This window comes from Balaenoptera physalus (assembly GCF_965194825.1).
Source record: "Balaenoptera physalus genome assembly, chromosome: 10".
Taxonomy (NCBI): Eukaryota; Metazoa; Chordata; class Mammalia; order Artiodactyla; family Balaenopteridae; genus Balaenoptera; species Balaenoptera physalus.
In genome coordinates, this window is record NC_138889.1 from 65,120,755 (window position 1) to 65,143,132 (window position 22,378).

The 22,378-nt window shown below is 40.7% G+C and overlaps 1 protein-coding gene across 1 annotated transcript in view; it reads left to right on the forward strand.

Moving 5' to 3' along the window:
• Positions 1-5,464: 5,464 nt before the first annotated feature.
• Positions 5,465-22,378, forward strand: part of NLRP14 (NLR family pyrin domain containing 14) — a 54,802-nt gene continuing 37,888 nt past the window's right edge. Inside the window, 8 exon segments of the mRNA XM_082476784.1 lie at positions 5,465-7,991; positions 8,802-8,814; positions 8,816-8,871; positions 17,008-17,411; positions 17,413-17,462; positions 17,464-17,726; positions 17,729-18,602; positions 20,991-21,158. Of these exon segments, the coding sequence (XP_082332910.1) occupies positions 7,691-7,991; positions 8,802-8,814; positions 8,816-8,871; positions 17,008-17,411; positions 17,413-17,462; positions 17,464-17,726; positions 17,729-18,602; positions 20,991-21,158 (2,129 nt within the window). The 5' untranslated portion in view covers positions 5,465-7,690.

Consider the following 22,378-nt stretch of genomic DNA (forward strand, 5'->3'; position numbering starts at 1 on the left):
CACATGCTACTGGTTATCGGGAAAAGGAGGCTGCGTGCCCCAAGGTGTGCTGCGCACAGAAGGTCCTATAATGAATAGTGTATCTTTTCCTAGGAGCAGGGCGTGGTAACGCGGGTCTAAGACGCAGGCCGGGAGCGGGAGAGTGGGAACAGCCCCTTGCCCCGCGAGCCAATGGGAAGAGACACTCTCTGGGCGGGGCTGTGAGGGTCCAAGCATCCCGGGCGGCCCACGCAGCACTCTGCGCGCGTTTGCTCGGCTTGAAGCGCAGGAGGGAGTTTTGGCGTAAAGAGTCAAAGAGTGAGTTCCCCTTTCGCATCAGACAGCAGGTAACTCTTGAGCCCTTCCCTTCCCTCTTTCCTTTCCCTCTTGAGTTCGTGGCTTTCAGCGCTGGAATTGAACCTTCGCCACCAATGCCCACCGTGTGACCCCAGGTATGGAATGACCGTCCTCTTCGCTGCGTGTATTTTGCCTGCTCTAAAATACGAAGTTAAATCCCGTGAGCGTTTTGCCAGCGCCCGGATTCTGTGTGGAAGACAAGAAAGGGCAGGCAAACTCGGCCCGAGGCCCAAGAGGAGAGCTGCTAGGACCCCGGGGGTGGAGAAAGGTGCTGGCTAGAGGGCGCCGGCGGTGACCGGGCGGGAGAGGCCACTTCCCAGGTTCCAGTCCGCTGCACCTGGGGAGGCGGGAAGCCCGGGACCGGGGTACCCACGTGGGTAATGAGTGCAGTTTGGGTGAAGATCTAGTGTAGCCTTTAACTCGCGGGCAATGCCCGTTTCTTAACTCTCCTGATGTCAGGTGGTATGATTATCCCCACTGTCAAGAGTTCTGATGAATTCAGGCACGGTTTTCTCCCCTCTGCCCGGAGCAGGTGTTTATCCTTCAATCCCAGAATCTTCCCTCCACCTGGGCTCCGCCGTTATTCCTCCACCCTGTGACGCCTCCAACCCCCTCGCCCGACTGAAGACAAAACCGCTAGCCTAAAACTTTGCAGTCTCTGTGCTCCTCGCTACCAATTTCTCTCATTCCTCTTCTAACAAAGTTCTAAAAAGAATAGCGCATATTTGCTCCCTGCATCAGTCACCCTCTACCCATAATAGTGAGGCTTTATCACTCCCACTCCTTCTCCCCCAGCAGAGACCTAACATTGCTCTCTTCACAGAGGTTTCCACTGAGCTCCCACCCTCCATATTCAAGTACAGTTGGCAGGCATTCATTATCTCTTTGAGATTTGACAAATTGATATTGCCTCTCTCACCTTTTTATTTTTCCACGTATTGAAGTAATGTATTCTGATTAAAGAAAGTTGTTACAAATTGTCCTAAACCCAGAACACAACAGTGGTTAATACTTTGATATATTTCATCCATTTTTTATGCAGAGGTTTCAATTCCTTAGTTGTAATCCTTAATGCTCCTACCATTTGCTTTTAACCATGCATGTGTTGCGTATTGCTGTATGACGAGATCATTTTAATGGCTGAGAAATCAAGTGCGTGCCATATTTTTATGCATTTATTTCACTGATCATCATTAAATTTTAATTTGTTGACAATTATTTACTATTCTATTATGCACAAAACTTTCTTTTCTGTATTTGGAATTCTTTCCATTGGATAATTTCCCATAGAGAAGTTACTGATTGAACAGTCATGCATATTTTTAAAGTTCTCCAGAGCTGTGAAACCTGCAGCTTTCCAAGAGTGTACAAATTAACATTTACACTAACAATATCTGCTTCCTTCCATTCTCATCGTCATACGGTATTGTTTCTTAAAGTTTATTTTTGCCGTTTTAATAAGCGTGGATTGATATCACCTGGTTTGTATTAGTTTTGGTATCTGCTTAAGTTTGAACATTTTCTGAACTACTTGTTAGCCATTTTCCCCGTCTGAAAAGGTTATTTACAATAATTTTATTTCAGTGCTTTTCTAATATATTTGTATTATGTCTTTTGGTGATATGAACCTTTTTAAAACCATATTTTAGAGGGGACTGTAACTCATATAGAAGACTGCATTAAACATAAATGTGCATCTTAGTGAACGATAACCCAGTGATCATCCATGTAAACCATCACCGGGTCAAGGAATAGAAGATTACTATTACCGTACTACACTATACTAACGTATTACCATTACTATAGAGTGCCCAAGAGCCCAGGGGAAGCTTCCTGATTACAAGTCCCTCCCTCCCTGCAGAGGTAACACTAAACTGATTTTTATGGTAGTTACTTCCTTACCCCAGCCCATTTTAAAAATATGGCTTTAACACTTACACATACATACATAAACAGTATACCAGTTTAGTTTTCTATTTTTTAGTTTTGATATTTTTATAAATGGAATTATATGGTATATAATCTTTTGGGGTTTGACTTCTTTCACTGATTATGTTTGTGTGATTCATTCTAGTGGCATGTAACTACAGATCATATATTTTCATTGCCCCATAGGATTTCATTCTATGAATTTACCAGTTTATTTATTGGTTCTACTATAGGTTTGCTCTTGGATCTTTTCCAGTGCTTCGGAATTACAGACAATGCTGTTATGGCTATTTTTGTATGTCTCTTGGCATATACCTGCACACACACATTTCTGTTAGGTATAAAATATTCTGAGGACTGTAATTGCTAGGCCATCGTGCATGCATAAATCCAATTTTAAAACAACCATTTTATTTTAGAATAGTTTTAGATTTACAGAAAAAAGAGTTCTTGTGCACCCATTACCCAATTTTCCCTATTTTTAACATCTTGTATTACTGTAGTATATTTGTAACAACTAAAGCAATTAATTAAAACTATTAATTCACACTTAGTTCAGATTTCACTATTTTTTTTTCCTAGTACTCTTTCTGCCCTTGGATCCTTTCTAGGATACCATATTATCAATACTTTTAGGCATCTTGTCTCCTTAGTTTCCTCTGGTCTGTGACAGTTTCTCAGTCGTTCCTTGTTTTTGATGACCTCGACATTTTTGAGAGTTACTGGCCAGGTATTTTGTAGCATTTCATTTAGGTTTGTCTAAAATTTTCCTCGTGGTTAGACAGGGATTATGGATTTGGGGGAAGAATATCACAGTGGTTATATGCTATTCTCATCAAATCACATCAGTGGTACACACTGTCAACAGTGACTTATGGTTGATGATATTAACCTTGATCACCAGGCTAGGGCAGAGTGTCAGGTTTCTCCACTTAGCAAATCACTAAGAATGATCCACACTCCTGGGTGGGCGTGGGCTGGGGTTAAGATCCACCTCCTGGAGGAAGGAATAGCTACATAAAGTATTTGGAATTCTTCTGTAAGTAAGATTTGTCTCTTTCCCCCCATTAATTTATTCATTCAGTCATTTGTATCAGTACGGACTTATGAACATTTGCTTTATACTTTAGGTTATAATACTACATTACTTACTTTTGCCATTGGGAGCTCTTTTGGGTTGGTTCTTGTATCTTTTTGACCTACCTCATCCTTTTCTTTTCCTTACTTTCTGGCATAACAAGAAGCTTTAGACTCAGTTTGTATACTCCCAGCCCCAGCTCTAGAATCAGCAGTTTCTCCAAGGAGCCCTCATTCCTCTTATTGGAGAATGGTATTAGAAACCAAGATCTGGGTCTGGGTGCACATCTCCAATTTTACTAGTTAATGCCAACAGTTCTAAAGTGGTTTTACTAATTTAAACTTCAACTCGTTATTTGTCAAATTTCCTAAAAACATTTGCTGTTTTCAGTTTACCTTTTGTGTTTGAATTCCTATGGACAAGAAGTTTTAATTTCAACATAGTTAACAATATATCTCCTGATATTCATCCTGATTCTTGATCATTTCCCTTATTGTGCCCAAGCTGGTAAGTTCCTCCTTTTCTAAGGTGTAATGAATATGCTCTGCTTTTTCCCCCTCTTGTTTGAAGTATTAACAATGTACTGATTTATGTATCTGAGATTTATTCTGAGGATACTAATTTTTGTCTGAATGGTTTACACGTTGTCCTAATAATCTACACTGAATGCTTCCCTTTCCAATTATGATGTTTCTTCTAACATACATTACAATCTCATGGGAATGCCTTTTTCTGAGCTATCTACTCTGTTTCTTTGATTTGTTGTGGTAATGTCATAGAGAAGGGCTGATGAGTTGTGTACGAAGCAGTAGAGGGTAAGGCTTTGGAACTGGTTTCAACTGGGGCAATTTGCTGCCCTGGGAACATCTGGCAATGTCTGAAGACATTTTGTTTGTCACAACTGTGGGAGATTGAGGGTCCTAACGGCATATAGTGGGTAGAGGCCAAGAAGGCTGCTGAACATTATACTATGCACTTACAGTATCCCCCAAATAAAGAATTATCTGGCAAAAAATGTTAATAGTGGTGAGGTTGAGAAACTGCTATAGGAGATTACAGTGGCCCAAGAAAGGAAATCAGACAGGAATGTATGAAAAGGGTGGGAATATCCTGTTTCCTAGATAAAATGTAACTTCTCCAAGACCTTCTCATCTCTACCCTCTATGGAAAAGAATTCCTCCTTCCTTTGTGTTCTGGAACTGCTAGAGCTCAGAAGACTGCCATTATATATTTAGAGGTCTTCCCTTTCCCCTAGCCCGGTGTTCAGCACGGGGTCAGATATCAGAGCATAGCCACACAGATTTCATTAAATCTGAATTCCCTGTGTCTGGGAAAATAAAGTGAAATTAGAAGGCAAGTGGTACCTAGTAGAAAGAGAATGAATTTTGTAGTCTGATAAGCTCCTTGTCAACTCTGTAACCTGGGCAAGCTTCTTAATTTCTGAGTCCCTGTATCTGTAAAATATGGATAAAACCAAACTTTCGGGACTAGAGAAAATTTTCATAAAGAACCTGTCACAGTAGATCCTCAACAAATGTGGTAATTATTAATATGTGCTGAGTGAATAATTTATTTTGAACAAATATCCTTTCATTACTATGGGTGGTAAAATTTTACATCAATAAATTTGCAAATTGAAATAGATCCTCCTAGGCCATGGGTTCCCATTTTAGTTCAGAACATTTTGGAATTTATGAATGCCATCGCAGAAGAGGAGCCACACCAGACAACATCTGTTTTCCTCTTCCCAAAAATGTAAACAAAGGAAGACCACAAAATTTAAAATAAAAACAAATTCCTGGGGCTTCCCTGGTGGCGCAGTGGTTGAGAATCTGCCTGCCAATGCAGGGGACACGGGTTCGAGCCCTGGTCTGGGAAGATCCCACATGCCGCAGAGCAACTGGGCCCGTGAGCCACAACTACTGAGCCTGCGCGTCTGGAGCCTGTGCTCCGCAAAAAGAGGCCACGACAGTGAGAGGCCCGCGCACCGCGATGAAGAGTGGCCCCCACTTGCCGCAACTAGAGAAAGCCCTCGCACAGAAACGAAGACCCAGCACAGCCAAACATAAATAAATTAAAAAAAAAAAAAAAAAAGGTTAGGTTTTAAAAAAAAAAAAAAAAACAAATTCCTTCAAGAACAGCATAAAACCTTTGGGAAGGAAGCCAAAGTATATTGTACTCTCTGTCAGAGTTGTAGATATCATATAGTAGAAGCCCAGTAGGGTTCAGAACTTACAGATCTCTGCTGAAAGTTTCACCTAGAAAGGCAGGAGGAAAATGAGGGAAGTATGGGATATTATGAGAGCCAAGGGGGGACAAAATATCAACAATTAAGGCATTGTTAAAATAGTAGTATTATACGTATGGCACCCTGTAAATTAGGTGCATGTGTTATCTTCCAATCCTTGCGGAGGTACTGTTATTTTTCCTGCTTACAGATACGAAAATTGAATTTTAAAATGCCTACCTAGTGGGTTTTACAAAAAGGTGGGCATTGGTCTGAACTATCTCAGTGGAATTGTGGTAGCAACAGTTAGGTTGCAGGGGACTGAGGAGGTATAATACATAAAGTATAGAAGGCTGTGAGGACGTTTGGCTCTGAAAATGAAGGGGATGTGACGTGAAGGAAACATTCGTAGAAGACTAAAGTGGACTTGGGCATGTTTAAATGCTAATGAGAAGGACTTAGAGGACAGGGAGAAGTTGAGGCTAGAGAAGTGAAGAGAGATTTCTGATGGATTAAGTCCCTTAATAATTCCTGACTCTAATGAGATTCAGGGGTGAAGGAATGAGCTATAGAAAAGGGGCTAGAGCCACCTTCTTTTGTTACAGGAAAGAAGAAGGAAAAGATAGGCTCCCATGCAGTGATAACTGTACATTACATATCACATTTTCCCTCACCTACTGTATTTTGTATGTTCTGGAGGAATTTCAGTGTTCCTTTGAAGTTTCCTCAAATTTTCTCCTTTTTGCTTCTTAAAAAAAAAAATTACTATGGAACCTGTTTTGGTCAGATCCTAATCTATAATCTAGATTATTTCTGCAGTGCAGTCAAAACAAACAAAACCCTAAAACAGCCGATAGCTCACCGGTTACTGTAGGAGAAAGTCCTGATTTACTTTATAATTTTCAGATAATTCGCCTTCTGTTTAAGAAGTAAAATCTCCCTCTGTAGATTTTTACTTGTCCCATCAATCTTATCCAATCCCATTGGCAAGATTAGGGGGTGGCATATGAAAGGCTGGAAAGGAGAGGGGGTTGGAGAAAGATCTAGGTTGAGTTCTAGCTGTACCACTTACTAGCTCTGTCTCTTAAGGCAAATCACTGAAGAGGAGATGAGGAACTTGAAGACACGGTTTAAACGATTGACTGCAGTACCCGTGCTAAATAAGAAACTGAATAAGGCTCTTAAGATGGCTGATAAATAAGAGGAAAACAGAGGGCTCAAAAGACTAGGATTTGATAGCATTTGAAGAACAGTCACCATGGGAGTGAGGGCGTGAAACTGCTCAATTAACTGGAAGGTATTAGTTTAAGGGTTTAATTAATTTAAGGGACTCTGCAGAGTTTGGGTAGCTGCTGCTGATAAAGTCTGAGTAAGAGCATCAGAATGAAATGCTGCAGTGGAATGAGGTCATGGGGGTTGAGGTGGGCGAGAATGCTGTTTGGGAAGGGCTTTAACTTTGAGCTCACCCAGAATAATTGTGGTGTTGGGGAGTGGATGTGAAAGTAGCTTGTGAGCTAAGAACGCAGATCTTCAGGGACTAGTATGGATTTGTGACCAGAGATGACATGACAAGAGGTAAATGGTGATATATGCCAATGGTGACAAATGTGCTTCAAGAGTAACGATGGGGGTACAATAACAACGTTTTATAGGCTGAGATGTATGTTGGGTGTTGGTGGGGGAGAGAGAGAATGAAGAAATTTGCCAATACTTAGTAGGAGCCTGTTCTGAGCCAGTTGATATATGAAGTCTACCTTATTTAATCCATACCACAGTCCTCTGAGATTGGTTCTGACATCTTTGCTTTGCAGAAGAGTAATGAGAGGTGGATTGCCTTTCTTTATTTCTTACAGCTCATAAGTGTGGGACTGGGAGTAACTCTTGGGAAGGTGGAAGAAACATAGATGGGTCTATATTAGAAGAATGTTTTTTTGATAGAAAATGTTTACAGTGGACAGGAAGTCAGTACTGAGCCTGATACAGTGGGATTCAACACAGGTTTGTTGAATTAATCTATGTTTTTAGAGGTATTTCATTTTCTAAACTTATTTTTCCATAGGCCCCATTTAGTCCACGTTCTTTTGATTATTTTTTCCCCACTGAAGCTTGAATATTGATCCATGGACAAGATGACAGACTTGTCATCTTCCTCCTTCTTTTCTGATTTTGGGCTGCTACTGTATTTGGAGGAGCTAAACAAAGAGGAATTAAATAGATTCAAGTCACTCCTAAAGAATGAGACTTCGGAACCTGGATCCTGCAGGATACCCTGGTCTGAAGTGAAGACGGCCAAGCGGGAGGATTTGGCTAACTTGATGAACAAGTGTTATCCAGGAGAGCAGGCCTGGGAGGTGGCTCTCAAAATCTTTGGCAAGATGAACCTGAAGGATCTGTGTGAGAGAGCAAATGCAGAGATCAACTGTGAGTGATGCTGGACTCACATCTGCGGGTGGGAAAGAAGGAAGTGGTTCCTGGAGCCCATTGATTCTATGAGAAGGACTTGGGGATTAAACCATTCTTTGGGACACAAGCTCCATGGTGCTCAAGTACGTTGGATCATTTGAGGAACACTAAACAGGCTGGAGGGTTCTGAGTACTGTTATTCAGCCTGGCTCCTTAATTGGGGGTAATTCATCCATCTTGTACCAATTAGAATGATTAAAGGAATTGAGTGAAAAGAGTTGCCCCATCTAGTGCTCCTTTGCCTAAACTACAAATAAAGTCCTAGGTTGGCCTAAATTTTGAGGACACTCAAATATGACCTTAAATCTTTACTGAAATATGAGGAATGGGCAAAAACTTATTAAGGGACATAAGGCAAAACAGTATTTTTAGTCATTCCCAGGTGTGAAATTCTGTAGACATCTAAAATTCCTTATTCATATACAAGGCTTTAGAGCTCCAAAATGTATATCCATTATTTCTTTTGAGCCTCACCATATCCCTGTGAGGTCAGTACAGTCAAGGAAACTTAGGCTTAGGCTAGACTACTTGCATTAGAGTTACAGGGTGGGAAGCATGGCAAGAGGTATCATGCCTCAGTGTTGTTCACACCACATCACTTCACCCTCAGCTAAGCTGGTGGAGTCTGAGGCTTTGTTGGCTTTAGTTTCTTAAACCCAGATGATCATAGAATTGGACCACTGAGGAAAATTCTGGCCCCTGTTCTGGCCATCACCAAATTCTCCTTGTTTTTGGTAAATCTCACGATCCTTTTGGAACCTGTTGCAGGGACAGCCCAGACTGAGACCAGAGGACACTGGGGCCAGAGAGGTACAAGGTGATCAGGAAGCAGTGCTGGGTAAGTAGATGGGCTTTTTGTCAGATTTGGGAGGTTTGAGCTTTTGAAGCATGATGGGGGAAAGTTATCTCCCAGGGGACCTTTGTTCAACCCTTGTTAACTTCTTGCAATATCCCACCTGTTCTGTGATTATTGTTCAAAAAGAGTTGACAAAACTGGCTCTCTGGACAAAGTCAGAAACAGGACCATGTTAATTCAAAGCCTCAAAAGAGCAGTATTTGGAAGTGGCCAGTCAAAAATTGACAGTCTGATGAACAAAGGTATCTTGATATCTTGTTTTATAGACTGAAGAGTCCCTGAGTTGACAGGGATTATTTGGCTTTTTGCATCTCCTCTCTTCCATTAGAAATGATGTTGTAGGGACTTCCCTGGTAGTCCAGTGGTTAAGACTTTGCCTTCCAATGCAGCAGGTGTGGGTCTGATCCCTGGTCGGGGAGCTAAGATCCCACATGCCTTGGGGACAAAAAAACCAAAACATAACATGGAAGCAATATTGTAACAAATTCAGTAAAGACTTTAAAAATGGTCCACATCAAAAGAAAAATCTTTATATAAACAGCTCATGCAACTCAATATTAAAAAGCAAACAACCCAATCAAAAAATGGGCAGAATACCTAAATAGACATTTCTCCAAAGAAGACATAGAGATGGCCAAGAAGCACATGAAAAGCTGCTCAACATCATTAATTATTAGAGCAAATCAAATCAAATCAGATCAAATTAATGCAAATCAAAACTACAGTGAGGTATTACCTCACACCAGTTAGAATGGGCATTATCAGAAAATCTACAAACAACAAATGCTGGAGAGGGTGTGGAGAAAAGGGAACCCTCTTGCGCTGTTGGTGGGAATGTAAATTGATACAGCCACTATGGAGAACAGTATGGAGGTTCCTTAAAAAACTAAAAGTAGAATTACCATATGACCCAGCAATCCCACTGCTGGGCATACACGCAGAGAAAACCATAATTCAAAAAGACACATGCACCCCAGTGTTCATTGCAGCACTATTTACAATAGCCAGGTCATGGAAGCAATCTAAATGCCCATCGACAGACGAATAGATAAAGAAGATGTGGTACATATATACAATGGAATATTACTCAGCCATAAAAAGGAACGAAATTGGGTCATTTGTAAAGACGTGGATGGATCTAGAGACTATCGTACAGAGTGAAGTAAGTCAGAAAGAAAAACAAATATCGTGTATTAACGCATATATGTGGAATCTAGAAAAATGGCACAGATGAACCAGTTTGCAAGGCAGAAATAGAGACACAGATGTAGAGAACAAACGTATGGACACCAAGGGGGGAAAGTGGCAGGGGGTGGTGGTGGTGGTGTGATGAATTGGGCGATTGGGATTGACATGTATACACTGATGTGTATAAAATAGATAACTAATAAGAACCTGCTGTATAAAAAATTAATTTAATTTAATTTAAAAAAGAAAAGAAATGATGCTGTAATTGAGTTCCAGGATGGTGACAACTAGTCTACATAAAATGTAATTTCTAGGACCAGGTTTTCTCAGTCTTAGTTCAATACTATTTCCAGTACCCCTACTTTGTTTTGAATTCTATATGGCTGAATTCCAGTTTATATAAATTGAATTATAGTACAAAGAAAACTGGACCAGCTTAGCTCAGCTATGCTGCTTTCTAATGGGCTACATTATTTCATTCAAGAAATAATTGAGAACCTACTTTATTCTAAGCACTAATAAATAAAAATTTCTTATTGTATTAAATGATTTTGAAGATAAGTTCCTGCTTGGACCTTAATTTCTGATACAATATAAGGAAACTTATTTTTGTGGTATAACTGGCCGTAAATTTAGGAAACCAAGGTTCTACCACCATAGAAATGTACTTTGGAAAATTTGGAAGATAGATAAAAGTATAATGAAGAAAGTAAAGATCATCCTTATAATCCCAATTTTTTAAAATACAGCACTGTATGATATTATACCATAAAAAGAAAGAGCATCTGACTTCTAATACCATACCTTCCCCTGGGGGAGAACTAAGCATAATTTAGTAGGATATGAACTTTGTTAGGTATTTGCACTGAATGCCCTATTAGAACAAAGAAAAGAATTATATGCTTTAAAAATTAAAGTAATTCCAGCTTGAGATATGTGCTGTGAATGAAAAATATACTGTGTTCTGAGAATGTACAAAAGAGAGAACTATCTATCTTTGGAGTTCAGAGGAGTCTTCCCAGAGATAGTGACATTTAAATTGAGCTCTAAAGAAGGAATCAGACTGAACTAGGAAAAGATGAAACTATATTTTCATTCTACTTGGACACTTGGGAATTTTTTTCTTTTCTTTAAAATATTCTTCAGGCTATGCTTCAATGTTCATTTCTTTCTTTCTTTTTCTTTTTTAGTTTGTACCTCTCCCTCACCTATTTCTAAATTCCTCCCATCTCCCAGCCCTCTGGCAACCACCTGTTTTTCTCTGTATCTATGACTCTGTTTCTGTTTCATTATGTTTTTTCATTTGTTTTTTAGATTCCACATATAAGTGAACTTGTACAGTATTTGTCTTTCTCTGTCTGACTTCTTCACTTAGCATAACACCCTCTAGGTCCACCCATGTTGTCACAAATGGGAAGATTTCATTCCTTTTTATGGCTAATATTCCATTGTGTATATATACCACAGTTTCTTTATCTGTTCATCTGTTGAGGGGCACTTAGATTGCTTCCATATCTTGGCTATTGTAAATAATGCTACAATAAACATAAGGGTGCATATATCTTTTTGAATTAGTGTTTTCATTTTTCTTTGGCTAAATACCCAGGAGTAGAATTACTGTATGGTATGGTAGTTCTGTTTTCAATTTTTTGAGGAACCTTCTTACTGTTTTCCATACTGGCTGTACCTACTTACATTCCCACCAACAGTGCCCGGGCGTTCCATTTTCTCCATATCCTCGCCAGCACCTGTTATTTGTTGTCTTTTTGATAATAGCCATTGTGACAGATGTAGGGTGATATCTTATTGTGATTTTGATTTGTATTTTTCTGATGATTAGTGATGTTGAGAATCTTTTCATGTGCCTGTTGCCCATCTGAAGTCATCTTTGGAAAAATGTCTATTCAGGTCCTCTGCCCATTTTTCAATAGGGTTTTTTTTTTTTAATAAATTTATTTATTTTTATTTTTTTGGCTGCGTCGGGTCTTTGTTGCTGCGCGTGGGCTTTTCTCTAGTTGCGGTGAGAGGGGGCTACTCTTCATTGCAGTGCGCGGGCTTCTCATTAGGTGGCTTCTCTTGTTGCAGAGCATGGGCTCTAGGCACGCAGGCTTCAGTAGTTGTGGCACTTGGGCTCAATAGTTGTGGCTTGTGGGCTCTAGAGCGTAGGCTCAGTAGTTGCGGCGCATGGGCTTAGTTGCTCCGCTGCATGTGGGATCTTCCCGGACCAGGGCTCGAGCCTGTGTTCCCTGCATTGGCAGGCGAATTCTTAACCACTGTGCCACCAGGGTTTTTTTAAATGTTGAGTTGTATCAGCTCTTTGTATAGTTTGGATATTAACCCATTAATGGATATAGTATTTGCAAATATCTTCTCCCATTCAGTAGATGGCCTTTTTGTTTTGTTGATAGTTTCACTGTGCAAAAGCTTTTTATTTATTTATTTATTTATTGAAGTATAGTTGATATACAATATTATATAAGTCACAGGTGTACAATATAACGATTCATAATTTTTAAAAGAATTCTCCATTTATGTATTATAAAATATTGGCTATCTTCCCCATGTTGTACAATATATCCTTGTAGCTTATTTTATATGTAATAGTTTGTACCTCTTAATCCCATACCCCTATAGTGCCCCTCCCCCCCAACTGGTAACCACTAGTTTGTTCTCTATATCTGTGAGTCTGCTTCTCTTTTGTTATATTCATTAGTTTGTTGCATTTTTTTTAGATTCCACATATAAGTGATACTATATCTTTCTCTGTGTGACTTATTTCACTTAGCATAATACCCTCAAATGCAAAAGCTTTTTAGTTCGATGTAGTCCTATTTGTTTACTTTTGCTTTCATTTCCCTTGCCTGAGGAGGCATATCCAAAATAATATTGCTAAGACGAGTGTCAAAGAGCATACTGCCTATGTTTTCTTCCAGAAGTTTTATGGTTTTAGGTCTTAACACTTAAGTCTTTTTAAAAAAATTTTTATTGGAGTATAGTTGATTTAAAATGTTGTGTTAGTTTCTACTGTACAGCAAAGTGATTCAGTTATACATATACATATATCTACTCTTTTTTAGATTCTTTTCCCATATAGGTTGAGTTCCCTGTGCTCTACAGTAGGTCCTTATTAGTTTTCTATTTTATATACAGTAGTGTGTATATGTCAATCCCAATCTTCCAATTTATCTCTCCCCTACCCTTTCCCCCCTGGTAACCATAAGTTTGTTTTCTACATCTGTGACTCTATTTCTGTTTTATAAATACGTTCATTTTTACCATTTTTTTAGATTCCACATATAAGCGATATCATATAATATTTGTTTTTCTGTGTCTGACTTACTTCACTCAGTATGGCAATCTCTAGGTCCATCCATGTTGCTGCACATGACATTGTTTCATTCTTTTTTATGGCTGAGTAATATTCCATTGTATATATGTACCACACCTTCTTTATCCATTCCTTTGTCGAGGGACATTTAGGTTGCTTGCATTGCATTTAAGTCTTTAATCCATTTTGAGTTTATTTTTGTATATGGTGTGAGAAAGTAGTCTTTTGCATGACAGCTGTCTACTTTTCCCAACACCGTTTATTGAATAGACTCTCTTTTCTCAGTTATATATTCATATTTCCTTTGTTGTAGATTAATTGACCATATAAGTATGGGTTCATTTCTGGGCTCTCTTTTCTGTTCCATTGTTCTGTGTGTCTGTTTCTGTGTTAGTACTATACTGTTTTGATTACTATAGTATAGTCTGAAGTCAGGGATTGTGATACCTCCAGCTTTGTTGTTCTTTTTCAAGATTGTTTTTGCTATTTGGGGTCTTTTGTGTTTCCATACAAATTTTAGATTGTTCTGGTTCAGTGAAAAATGCCATTGGTATTTTGATTGGGATTGCATTGAATCCGTAGGTTGCCTTGGGTAGTATGGTCATCTCCACTTTCTGGAGAGTTTTTATCCTAAATGGATGTGAATTTTGTCAGAAGGTTTTTTGTCATCTATTGAAGTGATCGTATGATTTGTATTATTTAATTTGTTAATGTGGTGAATCACATTGATTGATTTGCAGATACTGAACTCTCCTTGGGGATAAATCCCACTTGATCATGGTATATAATCCTTTTAATGTATTGTTGAATTTGGATTACTAGTGTTTTGTTGAGGACTTTTGCGTCTGTGTTCATCAGTGATATTGGTCTGTAATTTTCTTTTTTCGTGATATCTTTGTCTGGTTTTGGTAAGAGGGTAATTGTGGCCTCATAGAATGAGTTTGGTAATATTCCTTCCTCTGCAATTTTTTGGAATAGTTTCAGAAGGATAGGTGTTAACTCTTTTCTAAATGTTTGATAGAGTTCTCCTATGAAGCTCTCTGGTCCTGAACTTCTGTTTGTTGGGAGTTTTTTAATCACAGTTTCAATTTCAGTACTTGTGATTGGTCTGTTCATATTTTCTATTTATTCCTTGTTCAGTCTTGGGAGATTGTACCTTTCTAAGAATTTGCCCATTTCTTCCAGGTTGTGCATTTTATTGGCATATAGTTGCTCATGGTAGTCTCTTATTCTTTGTATTTCTGTGGAGTCCATTGTTAACTTCTCCTTTTTCATTTCTAATTTTATTGATTTGAGCCCTCTCCCTGTTTTTCTTGATGAGTCTGGCTAAAAGTTTATCAGTTTTGTTTATCTTTTCAAAGAACCAGCTTTTAGTTTCATTGATCTTTGCTATTGTTTTCTTCATTTCTATTTCATTTATTTCTGCTCTGATCTTTATGATTTCTTTCCTTCTACTAACTTTGGGTTTTGTTTGTTCTTCTTTCTCTAGTTGTTTTAGGTGTAAGGTTAGGTTGTTTATTTGTGATTTTTCTTACTTCCTGAGTTAAGATTGTATTGCTAGAAACTTCCCTCTTAGAACTGCTTTTGCTGCATCCCATAGGTTTTAGATCATCATGGTTTCATTTTCGTTTGTCTCTAGGTATTTTTTTATTTCCTCTTTGATTTCTTCATTGACCCATTAGTTGTTTAGTAGCATATTGTTTAGCCTCCGTGTGTTTGTGTTTTTTACAGTTTTTTTCTTGTAGTTGTTTCTGTGTCTATTTCTATGTATTAGGTAGGTCAGTTGTGCTTCCTAATCTTGGGGAAGTAGCCTTATTTAGGAGATGACCTATGAGGCCCAGCAGCACACTTCCCTCTGGTCAACAGAGCTGTATGCTCTAGTGGTGACCCCTGTGTGGGCTGTGTGGGCCCTTCTGTTGTGGCAGGGCTGCAACAGGCCACATGCCTACTGTGGACACACAGGTAGGCATGGCTGGCCCCTGGCCTGGTTGGTTGCTAGGCCCTGCCTAGTGCAGAGGCTGCTGGCTGCTGGTGGAGCTGGTCCTGGAGCGGCTGGCTGCATGGCCTGGGGAGTCCCTGTCCTGGTGCTGTCCCGCTGGGGAGTGGGGCTGGGTCATGGGTGGCTGGCTGCAGGCCCAGGGTTCCCAGAGCTGGTGTTGACCTGCTATTGGGTGGGGTTGGGGCGTGGTGTGACTGGCTGCACAGTCTGGGCTGACCTCTTGGTCGGTGGGGCCAGATTACAAGGTGCCTGGCTTTGGGAGTACAGGGGCGCCAGGACTGGACCAGTCTGTCCTGGCACCCCTCGGTGGAGCCAGGTCCAGAGGTGACTGGCTGTGGAGCTCTGAGGGGTTCCAGGGCTAGTACTGACCCACTAATGGGCAGAGCCAGGTTTGGGGTGGCTGGCTGTGGCCTGGGGGTCCTAGAGCTGGTAGACGAAGGCAGGTTCTGGGGCCAATGCTGGCCCACTGGTGGTTGAGGCTGGATTCCAAGGATGCTGGCTGAGGGGCCTAAGATATCTTGGAGCTGGTGTGTCCCCCCGCTGGTAGGCAGGGTCCAGGGACTGGTGTCTGCCCACTGGTGGGGGTCTGGGGGCTGGGTCCTGGGCCAGCTGGGATGCTCAGGGGGGCCTACGGCTTCTATCGGCTTGCTGGTGGGGAAGCTGTGTCCCTACGTGGTTGCTGCTTGGTCTGGGGTGCCCCAGGACTGGTGCCAACCAGCTGGTGGGCAGGGCTGGGTCCTGGTGCTAATGAGCTAGGGGAAGGGCTCCAAAACGGCTCTTGCCAGCACCAGTGTCCTCATGTTAGAAGGAACTCCCCAGACAGCTGCCGTCAGTGTCTGTGTCCCATGCGTGAGTCCCAGTTGCCTCCTGCCTCTCTGGGAGGCTTTCCAAGATCAGATACTAGGTCTTACCTGAGCTCCTTTCAAATTACTGCTTTTACCCTGGGTCTCAACATGTGAGATTTTGTATGTGCCCTTTAAGAGCAGAGTCGTGTTTCCCACAGCCCTCTGGCTCTCCTGAAAGTAAGCCCTGCTGCCTTCAAAGCCAAACGTTCTGTGGGCTCATCTTCCCAGGGCAGGACCCCAAGGGTGGGAAGCCCGATGTGGGGCTTAGCCGTCTTGCTCCCTGGGGAGAATGTCTACAGCTGTTCATGTCCGCTAATGGTTTATCTGTATAAAGTGGATGATTTTGATCTGTAGATTCAGATCTGTCTTCAGGTCCTCTCTGGGTATTATTGTTAATTGTTGCCTGTGTTCTCTTTTTATCTGGATGATGGCTCTGTTCTCCACATATACCCTCTTTTTTCTCTGTAGAATAGAAGTACAGAGAAGAAAAAAAAGTATTTCTAGAATGAATCTAATTTTTATTTTCCATCATTAATTTCTGCATTGTGGGTTCTGTTTTTTCAGTTTATAATGTGAGTTTTAAACCTACAAGAATATTTTCATTTTATTTACATTCTTTTCTCATTTAAACCAGCTGTACTTTGATTAAAGCATGTATCACTTCTTGGTCCTGCTCTAAGTGCAATATTCTTAAGATTGAAAATCATAGAATTAATTCTGATCATGTGTATCTTCTGGCTCCCTTCTAACTGATTTAGGTGATGGAGCAGAACACAGAGTTCAAATAAGGGAAAAAATTTGCATCATGTTAGATAAGAACCATTTGCTTGGAGAATCTGAAAACTTCTGTCATGAAATTGCTCAGGAAGGCCGGGAACTGTTGGAACGTTTGTTTGATGAGGATGTCAGAACAGGTTCGCAGCCACAGACCGTGCTCCTTCAGGGGGCTGCTGGCGTTGGGAAGACAACCTTGGTGAGAATGATGATGTTAGACTGGGCACAGGGCAACCCCTACCAGCAGAAATTTACCTATGTTTTTTATCTCAGTGCAAGAGAAATTAACCAGTTGAGAGAGAGAAGCTTTGCTCAAACGATATCAAAGGGCTGGCCCAGCACAGAAGGCCCCATTGAAAGGATTCTGTCCCAGCCGAGTAGTCTCCTTTTTTATTATTGATAGTTTTGATGAACTGAACTTTGCCTTTGAGGAACCTGAGTGTGCTGTGTGCAGACTGGACCCAGGTACGCCCCGTGTCCTTCCTCATGAGTAGTTTGCTGAGAAAAGTGAAGCTCCCTGAGTCGTCCTTATTGGTGACGACAAAACTCACAGCTTGTAAGAAACTAAAGCCTTTGTTGAAGAGTCAGCATTCTATACAGCTACTAGGTAGGTCTGAGGATGCGAGAGAGGCATATATTTACCAATTTTTTGAACATGAGAGGTGGGCCTTGCAAGTGTTCAGTTCCCTAAGAAACAGTGAGATGCTTTTAGCATGTGCAAAGCCCCCGTAGTGTGCTGGGTCGTTTGTAGTTGTCTGGAGCAGCAAATGGAGAGGGGTGGTGATATCACATTGACCTGCAAGACAGCCACATCTCTGTTTACCTGCTGTGTCTCTAGCTTGTTGACACGGGTAGAGGGAAGCTTTCCTAGTCTACCCAGCCAAACCCAACTGAGAAGCCTGTGCCACTTGGCTGCCAAAGGAGCACGGACTATGACATGTGTGTTTTACAAGGAAAATCTCAGAAGGCATGGGTTAGCGAAAGCTGATGTCTCAATTTTCCTGGACGTGAATATTCTTCAAAAGGACACAGAGTATGAAAACTGCTATGTGTTCACCCGCCTGCACATTCAGGAGTTTTCTGCAGCAATGTTTTATATGTTGCAAGGCAGTTGGGGCACCAGGGACAATTCCTTTCAGTCTTTTGAAGACTTGGAGCTGGTACTTGAAAGGAGCAGTTATAAAGACCCCCATTTGCTGCACACGAAATGCTTTTTGTTTGGCCTTTTGAAGGAAGATCGAGTGAAACAACTGGAGGAAACTTTTAACTGTAAAATGTCACTGGAGATGAAATGGGAGATACTTCCGTGGATGGAAACACTAGGAAACAGTGAACATTTTCCATCACATCTGGTTTTTCTGGAGTTGTTTTACCACCTGTATGAGACTCAAGATGAAGTATTTATAAGCCAGGCAATGAGATACTTCCAAAAGGTTGTCATTGATATTTGTGAGGAAATCCATTTGCTTGTGTCTTCCTTCTGCCTGAAGCATTGCCAGTGTTTACGGACCATTAAACTGACTGTAATTGTGATATTTGAGAAGATGATGTTAAACTCAAGCTTCCCAGCTGAAACTTGGTAAGTGTGTTAGGTCAGTTCCCTGGAAGTGCCCTGTGAGGGAGTGAAGGAAGTAGATGTTGTCAGAGGGAGGGGCGGAGTTGTTTAACTGAGGTCCCAGAGCCAGGATAACCTTTCAGAATTGTCCCACCTTGAGACAAGGAGGCCAGGCACTGAAACCCCCTATTGACCAGTCACAACTACTGGTGAGGAATGGGCAAAAACGTGCCTGATGTGGCTCTCTTGGCCTGAGGGCAGCCCCAAGAGAAGGACTTGGCTGACAGCTGTCAGCTGTCAACACTCCCAGCACCTGTGGAATGAGTGCTTCAGTCCTCAAGGAGGGAGACAGCATAGGGCTAGCTTCCAGCCACTATAGGATGATATTTAACTTTTTAAAATAATGCCTTCCCGAAGGAGAGGGACCAGGAATTTCTTGCTGAACCCAGGTTACATAGGTCATCTATCTGGGCTGTTTCACTATACTCTACTGACCTCACTCACCTTCCCCATTACCTAGACATAGTTTGGCCTTTGTATGGAAGGTCTCAGCCCTTTAACACCTAAATGGAGAGAGTCAGATGTGGGTAAGAAATAGTAGGTGCTGAAGGAATGTTTTGAAAGAATAAATGAACCTTCAGCATTTTATGCATACTATTTTACCCTCTCTCCTTCCTTGAGTTGCCTTTTCTGACTCTACCCATCTAAGTCTGGGGGTAGAATTGAACTATGGTATCAGTTCCAGATTTAATTAATGGAGGGCTTACTATGTGGTATACAGTTATACAGTACACGGGATATTTAACATGTTATCCAGTTTAATGCTGGTCAAAACCATATCTCAGTTTATTTTTATGATTATAAAACTGAGATTCAGAGAAGTTCACCCAGAAAGTAAGTGTACAGTTATTGATTCAAGCACACATCAAATAATAGCTAAATTTGCTTAACACATACCTGACAGCCTTCTAAGTCCTAGCTCATTTAGTCTGCCAACAATCCTACATAGATGCTATTATTTCCATTTTACTTATAAAAAGCCGAGGTACCAAGAGTGTACATAACTTGACTGAGGTCACACATCTGATTATAAGTGCTTGGTTTTCCAGCTTTACCCAGGTTGTCTCATTGCCATTACATACAGTTGTATTCCTTTTATAAGAACATGCATTTCATTTCTCTCTGAACTGTGGGAGCAGGAATTGTAGGCTGGGATGCTATGACCTTTGCTGTCCCCCTAAATATTTCCCTTATAATCTTATTGTTTTTAGTGAGATCTGACCTTAGATTTCAAGTAACTAGATGAGGTCTGGTCCTGCATATAGATGTGGTAGACAGTTGCACATACGTGATGATGAAGGAGTTCCGGTCCTTTTCACTTACCCCCATTCATCCCCCTCACAGTGTCCCTTCACTGGATGCCACCAATGTTAACAATAGCTAATGCCTTCTTTGACGTTAAGTGGCTTCCTCTTTTATAATGTAAGGGTCTCTGGGGGATGACACCATGAACGCAGCTCTCAGTCTTTCTCACATTAATATAGCCTTACTTACTCAAGTCCCTTTTCCCTAACCAGGAGATTGTAATTTCAATTTATATTTAGTGAGTGCATTAGGCACCTTTACTAGATGATGATGGCTAGCACTCTAAATGGGTAAAAGCTTTATTTTCTTGATGTGCTTGGCTAGATGGGGGGTGAGGGTGAAGGGTGAGTGATCTGCAAAAGTGAGGGGAGGTAATATCACAGAGGGAGGTTTTTGAACAGTTAGTGAGCAGTACGACCACACTGGGCATTTGGGGCCCTCAGAGACGATAGAGGAGACTCAGCTATAACTCACAGTGACTAAGTTAGGAGATGGAAAATAGAAAGAAAAATTGGCAGATTTAACTCACTTCATATTCTGAGCTGTCCTGTATGCCTAGCAAAGCCCACTAGATGACAGGGAATATTTTGCAACAAAGTGTTTTGCTAGTGATACGTCAAATAGTTTTGATATTAACTGTGAACTCATGTTGGGTTACAGGATTAATATTGTGAATTAATGTTGTAATTGCAGTATTTGGAATAGCCCAAATAATATTTGGTCATCATTCCTGGGACTAAGAGTTCAAAAACTTCTCTTCTGCTTCTCCTGATGTTACACCTTCTTTTCCTTCAAGGTCAAAAAAAAGTTGAGAGTATCCGTTGTCAGGATATAATGGACATCTAAGTTGTAACCCAGTTTTTTTCTAGGCAACATCCTGAAGCTTGAATTTCTGACCTTGACCTGGAATATGAGAAATCCAGTGTAAGATAAGAGATGGCAGGAATATTTAGACAGTATCTAAGAGTTTGGCTTGAAAAGAAAGGGATGTTGTAACCAGGAGCAGAGATGATCTTGTAATCCCTCCTGTGTATTTTTCTTCTGAAGGTTGAGATTTATTTCTTTCCCTGATGATTGTCAGGGTATCTCTAGTTCTTTGATTCACAATCAGAATCTGATGCATCTTGACCTGAAAGGGAGTGATACTGGGGATAATGGAGTAAAGTCATTATGTGAAGCCTTGAAACACCCAGACTGTAAACTACAGACTCTGAGGTAAGTCATGAGTTGTTGTATGTGTGCGTGTGTGTGTTTATAATTGAGACTTTTGTCTGTCCCAGTAGATTCTCACAGCCTGGACTTGCTGTTCTTAGGGCTAGCTTAAATCTACTTTCCTGATATGGAATAGCAGGGATTAGTAGATTCTGGCATATTTCTTTCTGATAGGACTTCTAACTCCTCCCATCACCCCACTGAAGACCCCCTCATTGTATAGTTCTCTGTGTCTCCATCTCTTAAATCTGGGGAAAAAATGGGAGTGGACCCAGAATTTATCAATTTTTCATATTTAAAATGCAGGAATAGGATATTCATTGTCTTTGAACTCTCACAGAAAAGAATGCACTAATGGTACCTGGGGGCAGTGCTGAGGCAGACTCAGTTTTACCTAATTTTTGATAATGAGTCCCCATCACCTTATAATTACAACTCAGTGACTAGTACAGAAAGTTGAGGAAGAACAGTGCAGCTGTGGGTGCTTTCTCGCTGTCACACACTGTTGATGGTCCTGATTCTTTTTCTCTACAAAACTGAGAAGATTAGCAATCATACTTCGTCTCCACATTGTGTGATGGGTTTCAAGAAAGATCTTATTTTCCAATGAAAGGAATTTAAATCAGTTTATGACAAAATAAAAACAACCAAAAAAAGAAAACCAAAAAAATCATTACTGTAAGTTTTACCTCAGAAGTTTTTGTAATCCCTAGACTCAGTTCAGGGGGATGAGACTGAACCCTGATGCATGAAGGGCCAAGGTAGTTCTGTATCTGTGGGAAGCAAATCATATTCTATGTGTGAAAAAAACAAGTAAAATCTGAAACAAGACCTTCTTTTTGATAACTTCCTCCACATTGTAGGCCTGATAATAGGGTAGCCCTTAAAATATGTTGAGCACATAGGGGGAAAAATCCTGGGCATGCTATCAATGCCTAATTGTGCCCAGAATCCTGTCTTAGTTTGCGTATGTTCTGCCATTGCAGGTTATAAACAAGGTGAGGGAGCAATTGTTGTTTGCTGTTTCACCAAACAGCTACCTGAAGAATGCCAAAATGGTATAAATGCAAAACACCTCTTAGATCTTCAAAGGTTTTGAGTTAGAGGACTAACATTCTGGAAAGGGAGCATCTAAAATAGTTGCCAGAAGAAACTGATTAGTTGCCAAAGATAAGAGGAGGGTACTTGAGAATGACAAATATCCACAACCTTGGCTCTATTAT